We start from the raw sequence: 20,540 nt of genomic DNA on the forward strand, positions 1-20,540 counted from the left end.
ATTATTTTAGTAATTTTTAGTTTAATACGACAATAATGACAAGGCTTATTTGTATTTAAATAAAATTGTAACAAATCTTTAAACTGTAGTTCCTCTATCTTTATGCAAAAGCAGTACAATGCTCCCATCCTTTGGACAGATGTAGATGACAGTACTATACTAATAGTATTATTATAAAATTAGATGAAACGTTAATTTTAAAATTATGATTGTACACTTTTTAAATAGTTTATGAAACATGATTTTGGATAATTGAAAGCTTGAAAACCCTATTGCAATGAGTTTAAAATTTCAAAATGCCTCCATTGAACTTAAAAGAGCCCCCGGAATCTCATCTCCTGGGGGGTGTCTGTGTTCCCTCCTAAAGTTTTCTCTGGATCCGCCCCTGGTAATCACTCTTTTTAATATAAAATTTAATTTTTTAATCCATGGAAATAAATTATGTTATTTATAGTTTATTGTAAATACAATAAAGGTTTGTCACTTAAAATATAAGCTAAAAGAGTAATGAAATAAAATTAACTAAATTTCAATTTATCTTTGGTAAAAATTCTAAAAATAAAGGAATAAATATAGAAAGGAAATATATTATTGCAGTATATTTTTATTATTATTTATGCATATGCTGTACAGCAACTTCCCTGCTAAATTGACTATTCAGTCCAGCAATTAATCACAAAGGTTCTGAGATAGCTGGTAGCTGAACCTTTGACACAACTGATTGATAAGGTAACTGTCCCAAGTGAATTGCACTTGAGTTCGTGGACTTTGTAACAAAATCCTGCAGAAACAGGAAATACCACAGTTTCCAAGAACAAGTTTGCACTGCTGACTAATAGTTTATTGAAAATCCAAATTTGCTGAAGAAAAATACTTCAATGTTGTACAATATGTTTTGTAATTGATATTCAGTAGTAAATCAGTGTTTAGAACATGTACTTCTGACAACTGTAAGAGTAAGTAGTTTTAATAATTTAGTTAATTTAACCTCTGCTGGCAGAAAGTGAAGTTTATGCTTCACTTAAACTGCTTACATTAAAAGTAAACACTTATCTAATTATTTTACACACTCTGAAGCTAAAAACTATGACTTAAATATCATGTTCATGGTAAAAAGTACTGAGTAATGACTATGTGACGACAAAAAATTTTTACTGTTGTAAAGATGCACATCTTTATAGAAGGTGCACCTTTTATTCCCTTAACTTATTCATCCAATAATACTCTCACATTTTGTTTGAATACAATTTTGAATATATTTTTTTATGACCGTGACTAAAAATAGCTATTTTGTGCTAATAGGTAAATAGGTTTCGTGCTATTTTTTTATGTGAGCACGAAACCTTTCCAGTGCATTTCTCCAATCGAAGAACCCAACGGATGTAAAATCTTTTTTGTGCTAAATGTTATTAAACCCTTCTTTACCTTCAGCCTCCTTATAAATGTTTCAAATAACTTTTTAATCAGTCAAACTCCATTCAATCCAACTATATGGTGAGTCATGAGTTTTAGAAAGTTCTATTTTATCTGATTTCACCCCCATAAAATTGATCCATAGTATAAGAGAACTGCATGATGACGGACCGGGAGTCGATAAACAAATAAGGAGTTATTTCTAAACTAGGTTATTTTGGTAAATACTTCTGAATTGTAAAAAACTGATTATTTTAGATTGAAATAATTACAGCAATATTTATTAAGCCTTACTAACAATCACATAAGCTATATGAGAAATAGATGAGTGAATCACATTAACTGAACGGATGACAAAAGCACATGGCCTAACCTGATCAAGAGGGCGGGGTTTTGTATCAACTGCTGGTAGGTTAGCTGTGTTCAGACAAAGTATTGGCACCCCAATAATCATAGCTCAGGCCCCATCACTCCATATGAAGTTGGCACCAATAACCCATTAGGATAGACAGATTAAAAATAAAATTAATTCCGAGTGAAATTAATACTTAACAGCTATACAAAAAGGGGAGACTTTGTCCCTTATATTTGGATATATTTTAATATGCTAAATTTTGTATTCCAATCATTGGCTCAACAGATCTGGTTTAAAAAATCTCCAATGTTTAGACAAATTTTTATATTCTTGAGTTATTTTAAAGACAGATGCAATGGACAAATTCTAATAGTGGATTCAGATTCAGTAATTCAAAGTACTTACAAAATATGGCCTACTCATCAGATCTGAATTTTTTCTTTATGTGGTGAGGATTATCCATAAAAAGAATAAAATTTCAAATCCGATGACCAGACTCATGTATGTTTTAATTATTTCAAACCACTAAATTCTAATCTTGTCAGATTTTACATTTTCATAATGCCAGTTCTTTACAAAACTAAAAATACTGTTGAAATTAAGGTTTTCTGAATAACTGAAAAGCAATGGGTCGATTTTGACTTGGTTTTGGATTCAGCAAGTAAAAGTACATTTAAAAACACAGTTATAATCGCCAGATATGATAGATTTTGTTTGGCTGTTTTATGAAATATTCCAAACACTTAGAATAGTTTCTTGCTTCACTTTCAATGCCATTGATTAAGGTATACAATAAAAGTCAGTAAATTTAGTACGTGGTAGGAGTACGCCACACCATGTGTCGCCTATCAGGCTTTGCTGAGGTTGCCCGCAAAATTTCAGATATGTAACTCATTTTATTTTGTGATGTCCTGTAGGTAGATGGAAAGACATACAATCATACAGAAAAGAATTGATGCAAAAATTACGCTCAGCCAAATTCCATGGTAGAAAATGCACCATCATAGCACACTTTCTTGTCTATGTGGAAAGGAGTTTCATCCAAAACTACTTGTCTATGGATGAAATTTTTTGGAATATCTTGTCACATAGTACATTTACATTTTTGTTTATTAAGTTAGGTTTCATAGTAGTGTTCAAATAATAAAAGTTCCGGTAAGCTAGGGAGGTTATCAAAATACAAGAGAGCGCTGAAATCAAATTTTGTCACAGATTTTTAACATCAGCTTTCCCTCTATTATTTTGTTTATCTTACTCTATGAATAAAACTGCTACATGTTAAAATCTTGTATAATTGTACACACTTTTGTTTATAAATATTTTCTAGTTACCATCTTGGTTACCCATAAGACTAATGTAAACATACTTGTAACTCTCAACCACACGTGGAGTGACATGCACCGTCATCGAGCTCTATGTTCATCATGTAGAAATGAAGCTTCATACACAATTTGATATCTATAAGTTAATTGTTTGTCGAGATATAGCACGGACAGTCAGACAAATGAAAATTTTTCAGCTCCATGAGTGATAGGCTTCACTAACACTATGCCAATTTATAACTAGAGTTTACTTAATGAGGAAGAAATACAATTTGTTGTTCACCTTACAACTAAAACAAAAACACTTGTCATAAATAAAATACAAGTACATTATAATTAATGGCCTAATAGCTTCTTTATGTGGTATTTTACATTTGCAACTCAACCCTTAAAGAACTTTTAAACACAATAAAAACATTTTTAAGACTGTTAATTCTTACATTAATTATTTTTAATAATGCTTCTGAGTGATATATTTTAATGTATTAGAACACTTTGAAAAATATCTAGCTCTAAAACTGTATTTTAGTCCTCTTATATTCAAGAATTTGTAAAGGAATTTACATATATTTAGTTCAAAAGTAGTATTGTTGAATTGAATTTTAAAGGCCTGGAATTCCATTACTGTTGTTAACATTGGGAGGTCACATTGAATTAAATTAAGAAACGTACATGTGTAGTGCGTAGTTTAGTTTCAGAAGCTTAAAACTCAGATTAATGACTCGAAATCAATACAGGAAATGAAAACCAGAAAATAGACATTGAAATGTTATATAACCCTCTGATAAGTGATAAGACAGCCTGGTATTATTGTCTTCTGATATAAACACTTAATGAAAACTGTGTCTCAAAATTGCATTCTGCTTACTCAAAGTAAGTTGATTTTAACTTCTTCATAGGACAAGTAAGAGGTGTGTCTTTTAAGTAAGTACCGGGTAGATATATAAAAAGTGAAATTTTTGTAACAGTTCAATTTTTATATGACATTCCACACATTTATTTACTATTCTACACAATTGCCACAAATATTAAGGCACTCACCATACTGAAAAACAACCTTTTGTATACCAACTCAATAGAAGTTGCCACCTGATTTAACAGTGACTGCAACATGATCATTTTGAGGTTGTTGACATAGCAGCGTCGACCTTCAAGATGCTTCTTCAGTTGCAACATCACAGGGTAGTCACTGGGCACTGGATTTGGGCTGTATGGAAGATTATAACATTTTTCCCAGCCAAATGTTGTGACGAGATCTTGAATTCGTGTTCTTCTTCTTCTAAGGGGCGGCCTATTGCCATATACTTAAGCCTCAAGGGCCTTTGCACACCCCGGAAGTATACCATGACCAACCAGTTTACAGTTTCAGCAACTCTACAAACTGCTGAAAACAACCAATCAGGTCTTCTTGGGGAATTTTCCACTTTTGTCCAAACTACTAAAGATGGCACAGTGCTCCCTTGCTATTGCAGGACATTCAAAAAGTAGGTGTTTGGCAGTTTCCTCCTATTCGTCACACATTCTACAGAGCGGATCCTCCTGAAGAATGCCAACTCTGTGAAGATGCTTCCTCAGGTGAACGTGTCCTGTTATTAGATCCACAACCCCAGACACTGATCTATTTAAGGAGAGAAGGTGAAACGCCACCCTGGGGAAGGCGACCGTAGAACCATTCTGCTCATTCTCAGACCCAAATGCAGCCTTCATCTTCTCTTATGTTCAGCATGAACCCACTTTGAGACAGCCCCAAAGAATTCATACCTAGAAATACCACAGTATGGTTGAGGTCCCGTCATGTTGGACACTGATCTTAAATTGGCAAGGGCCAATTCTTCTCTCTGACGAAGCCTCCCTAGAAGGTATGACAATCCTGAAGGGTTTGTTGAAGAAAAACCTTTGAAACATCTGGTCAGAGATCATGTGCAGAGCATTTCCCTGAATCAGCATACTAATTTTGCAGTGGCCCCTGTTGTAGCCCAAGGTTGACCAAAGCTTTGTCTGCTGAAGACAGTAGGCACACCTCCTGTGTTTAGCCCAAATGTCCAGGGGCGCAAGGTTGAGACAGCAGTCTAGAGCCACGCCTAGTGCAGCTGGAAAGGCTCCAGTGATAGCAGGGCAAGCCATCCTTTAGATGTTAGCCAGACTAGCTACTGCCATTCTGGCCTCCGTTTTTGGTCACAGACAACAGCCCCAAATATTAATCCAGGTCTAACCTCGGAAACACAAAGTCAATACAAACATCACGGTTGAAGTCTCCAAGACCCACCTATCACACATCTGCATTGCATCAAAGACCATTTCCCTCTGGAGATGACACTTTCTCAGATGGGGTCCCCAGTTCAGGACCCTATCAAGAATGACACCCAGGTACTTCACCTCAGACTTTATCTCAATAGAAGAGCCTCTCAATAAGAATTGACCAATACACTCCAACTGATGCTTTCTTGTAAAGGAAACCATGGCAGCCTTGGTGGGGTTGACACTAACAACCAGTTTCCCACCATGTTCAGAGCAGCATTGGTCAGTTCTGTGACTGTTGTGTTGAACTTGTAATGCACGTCATCTGCATACCCCTGTGCAAAGACTCCACTGTTGTTTAAAGACACAAGCAGGTCATCCGCAACTAGGTTCCACATAAAGAGAGAAAGTGGTCGTGATTGTCTAGTGGTTAGGACATTACATTGTAAATTAAAGTAAAAAGTAAAAGTAAAAAGTAAAGAATGTCTTATTTTACCAGGCGAAGTTAGGGCTAAGAAGCCCTCTCTAACACTTAACCTGGGGACCAACGGCTTAAAGGTGACTTCCGAACCACCACCAATGGCCGGGCAGGCGGGCCGCTTGCAAGGACAGGATCGCTCAGCGGTCACCTGTCCAAGCAGCAGCCACGCTCGGCGTTGCTTGATCTGGTTATCTTGCGATAACCGCCGTACCCACTACACTGCGCCACCGGCCATGGAATAAATTCATGTTATTAGAGAGACATTGTCATTCAGCAAAATAATTATTTTTCAATAGTTAAAATGTTTGATACAGAAAACTTCTTGTAACTTGAAGAAACTCCTTTTATAACGAAGAAATTATGCACAAAATCTTCAGTGATCACTGAGGTTGTCCACTCCATTTTTCATCATGACCATTATTTTGTTAATTTTTTAGAGCTTCTACTCATTTTCATGTCATTCCATCGCTCATGTTTTTTCCGTGCACCTTACAATTCTGATGATCAATTTTAACTGTTTTAACACCTTTAGCACTAAGAAAACAGATAATTGTACAGTTAGCAGGATTCTCACTTTAAATACCCATAAACAGTGTAAACACAATCGATGATAGTGTGAAAACGTGGGACATGGACTGCAGTGCTGCAGCAATGGAATTTCAAAACAGTACGTACTTAAAAAACACTTACCATAATTATATTTATTATGTTATCACAAATGTATTTTACTGTTAATTATTTATTACCTGAGCACTAAATTGTAAACTTAGTACCTTACTGATAGGAAAACAACGACAAATGTTTTACAATAACATTTCTACAATAATTATGAAATTATTCCCATTTTGCCAGTTAAACTCAAAATCTGAACAGATCTTTTGGATGGGAATAGATTAGTCATCCACTACACAGTCTAACCTTAATATAGAGCAATTTTCACTTATTATCCTACCCAAAGAGGTTTCTTAGTGGCAAGCGCTTTACCACAGATGATGACTAAAGGAGTTGAAAACTGGGTTTTCTCAGAGATAGCACAGTTCTTTCACTTAGACACATCAAAGTGTAGAACATTATGAGAAATGGTTAAACAAAAATTTTAAACTGCCTTTAAAAAAATTGGAAAAAATTTAAGAAATTATATAAAAAAGTTTTTAATGTTTACTTATTTTTTTTAACTAATTGGATACCTTCTCAGGTAACTCTCATAAAAATTTCATCCTATACTCATTCAAAAGTTGAGAGGGTAGGTGAGAACTTAAGAACACTCAGTATTATGTCAAATTACATATAAATCTGAACATCCATGAGACTAGCAACACAATTCTTACATATTTTTTAATTCACCTCTTTGTGTCAGACGATCATAGAATTGATATTTTCATCAAAGACTAAATATTTTTTTAAACATCACGTCCCATTACAGTTTAATATTATACTATGCAAGTGGAAAAAACTTAACCTAGTGCAATTTCAACTAATTCTATGTGTTTTTTTATGATGCCATATAAAATTACTTCTTACAACTTTATTATTTAGTCTTTTTATTACTTTTTATATATAGAATGTATTTAGAAATACACTCAGCCTTAAAATGCATTGAGCTTAAGCAGTTGCACAATTTTTAGTAAGTTCACATCACTCATGTCAGGTACTGTAAGATTAGTCTCTACTTCATCATTCTTGTTTCAGATATAATCCTATTTTCCTATCTCAGGTACACAATTATCTCCCAATCTTGAATCAGGTACATCACAACCAGAAGTGATACGTTATATTTCAAAAATTCCTTTAAAGATTTTATAAGTTATTTTCTTTAAATATGTATCCAGATACGATTTATGTGAAACAGTGGAAAAGATATGTGATAATTTTGTTTTCTCTCCACTTCAAATGTATTTACAAAGAGTGAGAGATCAGGGGCCCTTAATTCCCTGCCTTCTCACAGAATCAAAATATTGTTATCACTCTTTAGCATTATTTTTATTCAACTTTAAATATATGAACTGTGGTAGTCCATATTAGTGTGTTCATATACATAGAGAATACCTTTGACAAAGTCTTCATTAAATTTTTAGTTAAATTTTAGAGAGGTGTTAATAGAAACTTGGTTAGATAGATTTGTTAATCTATTATAAGAATGAAAGCATCATTGCAGGCTGCACTTAGTAGAAGCTTTGTCACCTCTTCATTGTTCTCGGTAGTTATAATCCTTAAAGATCCAATTATCCAAGAGGAGAACATGCCAGTGTATATGGAGACAATTACTGTATCTTGGGGAATGGCAGATTTGCTTTAACAGTTGCTGCTGTTATATAAGGTGACATTGAATGGGTGGACAAAATATAGAGGAAAAATCTTCTGTCATTCCAGATAACATAGAACTTTTCAGTTATCTTCAATGAATAGAGGATAGATAGATGGTTTTTACATACCAAGGCTCTTTAATGATTAGCTTCATTAGTCAGAGTGACTTAAATATCTTGGAATAATACTGAATAGAAACAATGAACTGGTCAGATAACATAAGAAGCAAAATAGATAGGTCACAGAGTACACTATAGTATCATAAGGCCATCACGACTTTCACAGCTCCTTTTTGCTCACCTTCCTCAAAAGAAGTGTAAGGATAGTGGTCAACTGAGTATAAAACTTGTCATGTATCTGAGTGTCGGTAGTAATAATGAGAAGTAAACCATTAAAGGTCATGGAGTTTATTTTAAAAATTCCTCCTATAGATATTTAAATCTAAATTGAGGCTGGATAGTTGGTTCTGAGATTTGAGGTTTTTTGAGATGCTGATCGACCTTGCTTTAAAGAGGACTTTCTCACTCAAAACAGGGTTTTCGCTACTACTTCTTGCAGCAACCATAAGTAACTTTCAGAGTTAACATTTCCTTGAAGAAAATAAGGACCAATCAGTGCAGTACTCGAAATACCTCCCCATACCATAACACCAGGCACATTGAGTTTTGCTTGGATTACATTATGAGGATTTACATCTGACCAGTACACACAGTTATGCAGATTAACACGTCCATTTAGTTTAAAACATGCATCATCAGACCGCAAAATTGATCACAAGAAATTTGGATCAGCCTCTGAGCAGATAATTTTTGTCTCACGGAATTCCAATTGCCTCGTGACGCGCTTGGAATAAATATGGACGGTGTGGCTTAAATTTTAATTGCTTTAACATTTTTTGCACGCTTCTTCTTGATATTTCTAGTTCAGCAGATGCCTTATGAGTCGATTTACCAGGACTGGCTACAAAAACTTGAACAACTGTCTGCAGGTTTTCTTCATTGCAAATTGATCATGGACGGCCACATTTCGGGGTATTTAAAACGTTTCCTGTGTTTTCAAATTTCTAATTTAACTTCCACATATATTGTCAAGTGGGTATTGATACACCTGGATATTTACCACTAAATTCTTCAATTATTATAGCAGTATTTTTATTATGCTTCCACCACAGCTGAAGTATTTGAACTCGTTGTTGGGTTGTGAACATTTTAAAAACACACACAAACAAATAACAGATGCAAAGAGCGTCACTTTACACTAGCCATTAACTATAACAGACAGCAAAGAACTTACTCGTGTTGCTGCCAACCTATGGAAACAAAACATCCCAATTTATGGGAAACTGACATATGCGCCCCTGTATATGTTAATTGCTTACTATTCTGTGTATCTATCCATCAGGATATTCACTAACTACAGCCAAATACCAAATTAGAAAAATCTTTGTTAGTTAGGTCATTACCAATGCTTAAATTCTCAGACTCAATTGGACGGACACACACACACACACACACACACACACACACACACACACACACATATATATATATATATAAAACTTTCAAAAACTACTTTATTATCCTGGGTGTCCCAAAATTATTATTTCCATAGAAAGCCTATTTGGTATTATAGATATAAAAAACTGGTGACTCTCATAAGTGGCAGACAACATGATTTTAACTGAGATTAATTTTCCTCATCATTCTCTTTGATGAGTAAAGCACATAAAGCTGTTATTTTAATGTTGATGATGTCTCAGTGATGAAAATGGACAATTTGGGGCACCAGCACTTTCTAATATTATTTAAAATATTTATCTTTTTGTGTAGTTTCTTTAACTGCTCCGACTTCTCTAAGGCCATTTTACTGATAAAAATACATTGTTGTTATTTCTCTTATGAGTAGATTAAAGCAAAATTATTTTGAATCTGTTTTCAATAGTTGTTTAGAATCATCACTATTAAAGTACAGTAAAAATTTAAAAGCCCTTAATCATAATTAGAACATTACGAACTTGCTAAAAATCTGTTTACTGCTGTTTTTTGTAAATTTTGTTACATTGTAATTTTAAATTTAACTTCAGTATTGAACTCAAATTAAAATTTTCTTTATTCAATTAGTGCATATTTTGTGTACTGAAATAGTATCACAGAATTACTGTATGCTATGCATAAAATCACCATTATAAATGTATTTAATAATTAATTAAAAAATTAATAAAAATGTAATAAACATAGCATTTTATTAGATAATCGTATTGAATACAATAGATACAATACAATGTTTGGACTAATTAAATATAAAAACCAGTTTGTAAATTTAGCTGTATGAATAATTTTATCAACAAAAATATTTGTATAGTTAATATATACAATAAATTATACTAACTCCCAGTAATATTATTGTTTGTTTGAATATCTAGGACTAAAATCTCTGCTGTAAATTTAAATCTAATTTAGAGTAGTAAGTTACTACGAACCAAAATAAAACTTGTATTAAGTAGAGTTCTCAACAATTTATTTTTCACAATCACTCTTAATTCTCATATCAAAGGGCTTGTAAACAAGTACATAATCCTTTGTTACAACACATTGTGTGTTTTCTGTTGAGCTAAGAATTTTTCAATATTGTGCAACATTCACATTATCGAAAAATAGGTATAATGTTTTTGGTATGTAATACATCACATAATCTTGTACTTCCAAAATTCATTTGACTTGCTCTAATACTATAATACTTGCACATAACCAATTACTGAAAATATTGTGAATGTAAAATAACATTTTATAAAGTTAAATATGACTACAAGTGCCTGACTACAATATTCTTATTGAATATTGCTGCCTTCTAATAGCTATCACCTAGGCTAAATGTTCTTTCAATGTACTTTTCCTTTTGGAGAAGTGTGGTTTAAAATTAAAATTTTACAAAGCATATAGACATATTTTAAATACTTGATCTTTAGAGTGATAATCTTTATGATGGTAAGCACATAACTCTTTCTATTAGTGCTACCTTGCTGGTACATAGTTGGAGCCTAAAGCCAAATCAAAAGTGTACTAATTTCCTTAAAACAATCAGAACATGTCTGTGCTTTACAACCGATATTGGAATATTGTAGGCTCAAAATTAACCAACCAAGTTTACCAAATTACTTTCCAGGCAGTCAATAAGGAGTTTTATCAAAGCCTTTGCAGTTTCCAATGTATGTTTGTCTGGCCAGATAATGAAAAAGCTTAATGATAATTTTGAGTTAGTATGTTATTTTAAAGTCACCAGCTAAAGAGTTCTAAATGGCTTTACTGCTAGTTAACAAGAAAATCCATTCACATCACATACACATAAAATATTTTTACTAGGCTTGTCAAAGTGGAAGTACTGCATCCAGACAGCAAGTTTCTATCACACCAAATCCTTAACTAGACCTGCCGTAGACCATTCTGCCAATTAATAGCAAGTTTTAACCATTAAAACCCCTGAGGATATTATGCACGTCTCCTCAACAAAAGTAACATGTCATACTAACATTAAGTTCAGCTCCACCTTCAGCTTATTAGTGCAGTATCTGAAATCTGATGCTGTCAAAAACTTGACACCTGGAAAAAAGTTAGTTGGATGTTCAGAATAAAATTTTCTACAAGTTTTATTACAAAAATTAACATGTTTCTTGGTGAAATTATAAAGTTATTGTTGCCCAAAGATTAAAAAAATGTTTTTCACTCCATTTTTATGCATTTGACACTGGTTTTCTCAAAAACTACTTAACTTACAGTTCTGAGACTTACTTCATTCAATTTATCAGGTCAAAAAAACGTAAGAATTCATCCTTTAACATACCTTTCCAGAATTTCAGGAAGACCTCGTTTTACATGGTGAGCTGAAATCTGGCTATCTGGTGGCAAAATCTTTCGTTAGCTGTAACTAGCAAGGGAGCGGTATGCCATCTTTCGTAGTTTGGACAAGGGTGGAGAATTTCCCCAGGAGGACCTGATTAGTAGTTTTCGGCGGTTTTTGGAACCTAAAATGCTGAAATCATAGACTGGTAAGCCTCATGGTGTGCTTCCGGGGTGCCCTTGAGGCTTAAGTGCATGGCAATGGACCGCCCCATAGAAGAAGGACTCGCTAACGAAGCATTTCCAGACCCATGTTTATATAAACTTTTTTTATTATTTTTACATGTAGAACGAGCTCCCACAGTTTCGGCATATCTTCATGAATCACCCTGTATAAAAAAGTTGGTAATTCGGATAGAACAAGCTCATCTGATTGATTTAGATCAGTTTAAGAGATTCCACTTCAGTACTCATGGTCTTCACTTGAATAGGTGGGGGAAAAAGCTAAGCTATGAAATTTGCTCACAATAAAGTCTGATGTTGAAACGATGCAAAGAGTTCTTTTTTAATTTCTTTGTCACCAACTTTTCCTAGCTCTCTTCAGACAGACTTTGTCTCTGGATTCTAGGATTCAAGTCTGTGACAGAATACTATTTCAGTCGCTGCACTAAGTGGAAGGTGAAATGGAAGGTACTCAACTTTAGTTTTGCGTCAACTATTCCCACCACAGCTACGTTATATATAATATTACGTCTCATAAACATTATTACATTGCCCAAGTCATTCTGGAAGACTAAAATGGCAAGCAGGGTTAGGAATGGATGTTGGTAATAATGTATAACTACAAAGTTGCCTAGGATTTGTTCAACATCTTTTAAAACAAATGCTTATGTTAACTCAGGCTTACGTCTTAACCTAAGTTTTCATGATAAACGATGGCAAAAAGCAACATTTTAACATTTAGAGTTTTTATAAGATAGGAATAGCAGACTTATCTTTACCAGACTGAAAAGTTATTCCTATTTGTCTTAACACAGAGCCATATCAAAATAAGCACAAAAATGGGATATTTTGTGCCCACTGAACACTTTGTCAACCATAGTGAGATTAAACTGGAAATACCCATTGTTGTCAAATTGCAGAAACTAGGTTGGAGAAACAAAGAGGTAACACTTTTAATAAGTATACTTTGCACACTATGTTTTATTAATACTCAATTATTTATCTTTATGGTTTATGCAGTTCAGTTACGAGTTATTTGGTAAGCCTGAAATGGCAGGAGAGGATTGGACATGTAAATTATCCCATATTCAAAAGTTATAAGGGTTTTTATCCAGTTAAACAGTTTATAGTCAGATGAAGAGTGTGTATCCAGCTGAAAAAATAGTTTGCAATCATTTGACAAGTTTATAGTTGGTTGAACAATATATAATGATTTGAAACTTTTAATCAGTTAAACAGTTGAATGAGTCATAATTTGAAAGTCCATAAGGTCTTGTTAAATTACTTTTATAACATTTTTAATTGGGTATATTTATAGGCACAGTAATATTTGTTAAAATAAATTACTATTACTTTAACTAATTACTAAAGTACATGATTGTTACAAGTCACTATCGAGAATTAAAGCAAAGTTCAGTGAAGTGATTAAAGGAAAATGATAATCACCACTAACATACAGATTCAAGTTTTGCTATTAGTTGTTAAGGACGGTATCAAGAATGTGATTTTCAGTGATTAGATTGAAGGGGTGTTCCAATGTTGTATTGAGATCACCACCGACATTCAGATTCCAGTTTTGCTATTAGTATGGTACTTAACTACCTAGAATGTTCAATGAAGTAATTATATAGACAGGATGTTTCAACTTAATATGTTGAGACCAATGATGACACACAGATTCCGCTTTAGTCATTGTTAAGTGTTTAGTTGTTAACAAGCTCTGCTGAAAATATTCAAGTGATTAGGTGGAAGGGGTTTTTCAACGTCATATATTGAGATCACAGTTGCCATATATATATATATGTATATATATATCACCTTAGCCATTGATATAAAGCTATCATATCTGTTGAAGAAGTGACACTTGATACTAGAAGATAATCCGTTGTAGTATATATATATTACTTCAGCCACTTAAAACACTGATTGTTCTTTGTCCATTAAAGTTTGAAATTTCTTTAAAAATCCATTGAATTTGTGAACACACTTTTTACATCAGAATAAAAATGTAAGTTATTAAATTTAATTTTTACCACTAAATCAGTTAATCTAAATACAATACAATTTTATCTAGATAAGCCTAGATGTTGTAAGCCTAGATATTACCATAGCTAATATTGTCCATTACGTTGAATTTAAGTTTAATGTATACCACCATCATGTTTTCATTTTCCTTAGATAGTTTTAAAATATTAGTTTCTTACTTTCTTATACTTCACAATATTTGTGTTCAGCATATGTATACCACAATGCAAGAAACAATTGGAATAATAATATCTGTATTATTCACAATAAATTAATAAAACACTTTGTACATTAAAATACCTTATACATCAACCAATATACTTATTTCCTCCTGTAATGATAACACAGTCTTCCATGGTGAAGTCCTCTGTAAGAGTAGTTATAATTATCCTCACCACACACTTGAATTTACAGCATTTGAGATATCAAACTGGTGCCCTAGCTAGTCCTGCAGTAGTGATGGGACTGTTGACTACCTTTTATAACCGACTACATTCAAACATCGACTAGACTAGTCGACTAGTTTTTCTTGTCTTGACATGAAAAAAGTCTACTGTTGCCAGTGATAATTCCAGTCATTAGTCGGAATTGCTCTTATAGTTCAACACTATTTGGAACTACCTTTAGCTGATTGATAAAAAACCTTTCTCCTATTGTGAGAAATTAAAAAAAATGTAATTTCAGATATTTATTGCTTGCAAAAACGTACATATAGTATGATAGCAACACCAGTCCTTTTTTAATTGCCTAACAAGTAGCAAATGATAAAAGGAGTAGACTGAAGATTTTCATAACTAGCAAATGAACAAATTTACATCTTTACTTTAATGTATAAATAATTAGTCATCAGTCGACTAAATTTACTAGTCGTCAATGTTTCAATTATTATAGGCTTTAGCAAAACACTACAGTATATTGAAAACGCAATGTAACTCATTACTAACAACTAGTGGTTCAAACTACGACTAATCAAATCAACCTACTACTTTGGGTACTAGTCGAATAAACTGGTAGTCGACAAGTCGTTTAGCCCAACACTATCCTGCAGTATAGTCTCACATCCACGACTGTGACTGTCAGCCAATATCCATACTCTACACGGTGTGATTTTCCTCTTAATATCTTTTAACTACGTCTTCAAACAGTGTGATTTTCCTCTTTATATCTTTTAACTTTGTCTTCAAATTATTGTTGCTGAATTTTAAAACCAGTACAGCAGTAGATTCTACAAGGTGTGATGCATACACACACCACCAACTCTACACACGGTGGTTCAGTTTCAGAGAGGTGTAACACATTAAAGATGTTTCTGATATCCACCTCATTGTAATTTTTGTATATAAGAACACAAGATTGCTTTTATCAGAAGTTTTACCCCATTGTTGACTTAATCATTCTTCTTCCTCATCAAGCACAGTCAAGACCTTTCAAGCCGTTAAAATGTTATTACTAAAGGTTTTTAAAGTAGGCGCATTGTTAATTAAAATTCAACTTTCGTTCTTTACTCATATTTAGCCCACTTAATACAGTCCAAGTAAGAACATTTTTTATACAATCAAAACTATCTAATCTCAAAAATGTACTATCTCCAACACCCATCTCACTGGTATTCAGTACATATTTTGCAGCCAAAGCAAATATTTCACAATCTAAAGAATTCTCCTGTAGGTGCCCATAAAGTACTACCGTTTCAGGAGCCTTTTTTTATACAAATTAACGTGACAGTTTTTTTTCTCTTAGGAAAAGAAGCTTAGAATTTGCACACAGTCCTAAAAGGATCTTTGTGCGGCTTCTGGAGTGACAGGATATTCTGAATGGATGATAAGGTTGGAGATAGGGACCACCTCCTGTCAAAATCCATGAGTAAGAATTTAGGGTATTAACCTCAATCATGACTCCTTGGAAGAAGGGGAGTCCAGCTCTGAACCAGCCTCTCCAGTCAAAGCAGGCAGAGGTGGCAAGCCCTTGTGTCTAGGCTAGAAAGAACCTTTGACACTTAGAGAACCCCACCTACTCTAATAGTCATCTCCCGCAGTAGATTAGACTTATGGATCTACCCTTGCACTTTAGAATTTTGACATTTGCAGTTAGTGATGTGCTGCTCCTGGACATCCATTAGGTTGCCCGGATTTAAGTGACACATCGGTTTTTGCTGTACCTAGTGTAGGTTCAACTGGAAGGTATAAACCAACCAGAAGTGAACCCTCCTGGGGAATGTGACAGCTTACTTGCAACATGATTTGTATGTTGCTATAGGATTTATTTCTTCTATCTTTCAATAAACCTGAGTACATCAGTGAAAAACCTCCTGTCCGATCAAATCCTAACAATCATTAACAGCCATAAGTAAACTCTCTGTTGCATCCAAAGGATCCATTTATGCTTAAAAGTCTGTCAGATTCGTTACTGTATAAATTATGGCAGAATTTAGTACCTACGTAAATTGAGTCATTTGTTACAATAACATACTTATCATAAGGCTATAAAAGTGTGGAGTAATAACTTCATCATGCAATGAAGATATTGCATCTTTATGTCAAAATTTTTCCTCTGTCACATTTATATTTCAGTTTATTAACTTGGTTTTCTCCAGAAAATACATCCTTAATATTCTGAAGTCATACCTTTGACATCTCTACACAGCTTTGATCCTAAACTTCAGATATTATTCAGAGAGAATAGAAACAAAAAAATAGATTACTTTACTTCTATTCAAATAACCAGAGTTAAAACTTGTGTGAGGATATTTAGGACTCTTTCCTTTGTACATAAATAATGTTTAAAGCCAGTCAATTGATTATTTTTCTTTGGCACAAAGTTAAACATTGCAGTTGCCATAGCAACAGTAACGTATTAAGCCTGCAATGGGAAAATGTTCGATATCAGGTGTTTTAGCTGTATTCTAGATCCCAGTATCAGGTCTTTCAACATGGCTTACAGATTTTGTTATTATGTCTTTAAAATATGTTCAAAAATATCAGTTGTGATCCTAATTTGGAGAGGAATGTTCAATTTGCTTACATAATAAACTTCCTGATCATTTAAAATATTTCTATGTTTTAAAATTATGGAACTATTTTTTTTGCAGGCCAGCTGTATTATACATTTTAGTTTTGTTTGATATCAATGATAGGGTTTTTTGAGTCTGCTAAAATGTTATTTATTTATGTGTTTTCGAAAAAACATGTTAGTAATTATTTTCTGTTTGCAAAATAACAAATGTCTTTTCCTGTGATAATTACCTATGTTTAACAGTACTGTATAGCTAGAGCAAATGATAATAAAAAAAGAACCAGTCACCGGTAGTAACCTTTTAAATGGTGAACGTTCATCAACACGATTTGTATTGTTTGCACTGAATAAATAATAAGTCACCACAAATTAAAGTGATGATTGTCTGAAGGATTGTTTACTTACTTATTGTTTATTAGGATTATGTTTAATTAATTTTTTACGTAACATAAAAAATAAAATCGAAGAAATTCCACTGTTTTGTTAGTGAAATTAGTTCCTGCCCAACTCTAGTTGGTAATAAACAATTTCTTCTGTTGACATGTGTTTTATACAGTTGTGTAAAATGTACATAATTTTGGTACACAAATAACAGCACAATAATTTAATTTTTTTTAAATTCTCGAGTTAACATCAAAATTCTTTCCTCTCAGCTCAAAAGACAACAGTAGTCATTATGGGAGACTTTAATGTCCAACTTGAAATAGACTCCGGCCTTAACAACAAACAACGTAACCAAAAAAGAACCTTTTACAATGTGCTAGAGTCATATGGTTTTCCAGTACACCATTAAAGATTATACTCGAATACCATCTTATGGTAAACCATCTTGTATTGACAATTTTATAACTAACTTCCACAGGGATTGGTTCGGTAGTTACATTGGTGACATACAACTATCAGACCACACCACGCAAGAATTTGCTTTCTCAGTAGATTTAAACCCAAGAACGTCAACAAGATTCCAGGTTTAACAAAAATTAAAGATTAATTAATTAAAGATTAAAAATTAATTAAAGAACAATGTCACCCAGCTTAAAGATTACTTGAGGAAAATGACATGGACTTCAGTGTATGAAATCAAGGATGCGGACCTAGCAACCACTCAGTTTGTTAATATACTGACTATGGCCTTAGATACACCTGCCCTTGGAAAATAAGCAAACAAAGATATACAAAGAAAAATAAAGGGTTTCATGAAGGTTTTATCTTTTATCACCTTCGAGACCATTACTATTTTATGGGAGACTGGGTCAGGGACACAGGAATTCCCGTCGTCAAAACGTGCAGTATTGAAGCAAGAGCAACATACAAAAGAGGAGTGGATGAAGCAAAAAAGGCATTCAACAACAACAGAATATCTGCCTCTAACAACATAGCCAAAACTTCGTGGAACGTGGTAAACGTGGGTCTATTGTCTATTGTCTATTGTCTAAAAGAGGAGCTTAGTTTGAGTTCGGTGTTCGGTCTCCAAGTCTACCCCAAATGGTGACTTTAGACCCAGTTATTGAAGCCATCTGGCTTCAATATTGCATTTGCCTCCATTTTTACATCACAAAATGTTGGGGTAACAATCTTTGGATATGAACTATTTGCAGCATTCACCAACACCATCAACAAGTTTTAATCTTAAAGAAACAACAGTAACAATGATCATTTTCAATTGACGCCACGAGTAGTAAAAGACATAGCAAACCTTATTGACGAACATTTGATGTACATACTAAACCTTTGCTTTAATAATATTATGGTGTTTCCCTCCATCTAAAAAATGAGGAAAATCACACCCATTCCTAAAAAAGGCAAAATGGCCTTGTATGAAGACTATCACCCTGTCTGTATTATACCAATATTGGCTAAAGTCATGGAATCAATCTTGATATGCCAAATACTGTCATTTCTTGAACTACATAATCTACTAAATGACCACCAGTACGGATTTAGAAAAGACAAAAGCACATTCTCAGCCATAGCGGACTTAGTAAGAGATGTGCTCCAGGGACTGGAAAATCGGTATAAGATATCATTGAGCCTCTTCGACTTATCAAAAACCTTTGATTTAGTCCCCCACAATATATTACTTGCAAAGTTTGAATACTATGGTTGCAGTATAAAGGCTATCACTTTCATTAAAGACTATCTCCAAGGGTGGCAAAAGGTGGTGGAGTATGAAGGTAACCTGTCAAATCCACAATATATTACACGAGGTGTGAAATAAAGATCGCTCTTGGGGCCAATCCTCTTTTTATTGTTTATAAACGACATACCATACCACCACAGCTTCTTATCAATATCCGCATACCTCTTTGCTGATGAAATAACTGTCCAAACTGATGCAAGACAGGATGAAAATCTCAAAAATCACATTAAGCAAGTTGAAAAAATAATAAGAAACTGGTGCTCTTTAAACGGCCCCAAGCAAAATTCTGATCAAATCAAAAATCTTCATATTAATTTATCTGGGACATACAATAGTGATAGCAGCGTGAAATTCTTGAGAGTGACTCTTGATAATTGTCTTACTTGGTGAGTGCGGTCGTGTAGACGACATAGGCAAGAAACTTCAAAAATGCAATTTTATGCTTCATAGACTCGCCCGATCTACCTCCTATGAGGTGTTACGAACAGTTTACTTTGCCTGCTTCTTTAGCAGATTGTCATACTGCATACAGGCCTGAGATTTTCACCTTATACAGACACTATATTTAAGATCCAAAAAACTGCAATGTGTATTTTGTGTGGTTTAAGTCATAGAGAGTCATGCTGTAGCTATTTTAAAAAAGTGGGAACACTTCATCTTCCCTCCCTATACACTTTGATCCTGATGATGACCCATATAAAAGAAAACACAATTTTTGACAAGCAAGAGTGAAATACACACCTACAACACTGGACAGAAAAATAATTTAGACGTGACCCATTACAGACTCACCAAGACACAGACAACTGACCCCTTCCAAATTGGAATGAGACTGTTCATCCTTCTACCAGAAAGGATAAAATGTCTACTACAAAAGAACTTTAAAAACAAGATAAAACATATTGTGTTGGAAGAGGAACTTTATTGTATGTCAGACTTTAAAAACACAAACTTTGATGGATATTGATAACTCAAAACAAATTTTCAGACTTTAATATCAACATATTATTTCAACGTGTATTGACTATTGTACTGCCTCTGGCTTACTAAGTAAAAACTATTCTATTCTTATGAAATATAGAAAACACTTTAATCCCTTTTCACTCTTAAGGGTCTCAATCAACAATCTCCAAAATTTTTGGGAAACAGTTGTACTTTTTATTTTGCTTACAATTAAAATCCCACTCATTAAATT

At 33.6% G+C, this 20,540-nt stretch overlaps 1 protein-coding gene across 2 annotated transcripts in view; it reads left to right on the forward strand.

Moving 5' to 3' along the window:
- Positions 1-795: 795 nt before the first annotated feature.
- The window catches only part of LOC124369772 (glutamyl aminopeptidase-like), a 106,197-nt gene continuing 86,452 nt past the window's right edge, over positions 796-20,540 (forward strand). Inside the window, exon 1 of one of the 2 annotated variants that reach the window (XM_046827857.1) lies at positions 796-956. Coding sequence is in view for 1 of the 2 variants with exons in the window: in XM_046827856.1 (XP_046683812.1) it covers positions 14,175-14,176 (2 nt within the window). In the remaining variant the exon portion in view is untranslated. Of the gene's footprint in view, positions 957-14,053; positions 14,177-20,540 lie in introns of those variants that run through there. The other variant, XM_046827856.1, reaches the window with a different exon arrangement.

This window comes from Homalodisca vitripennis, chromosome X (assembly GCF_021130785.1).
Source record: "Homalodisca vitripennis isolate AUS2020 chromosome X, UT_GWSS_2.1, whole genome shotgun sequence".
NCBI lineage: Eukaryota > Metazoa > Arthropoda > Insecta > Hemiptera > Cicadellidae > Homalodisca > Homalodisca vitripennis.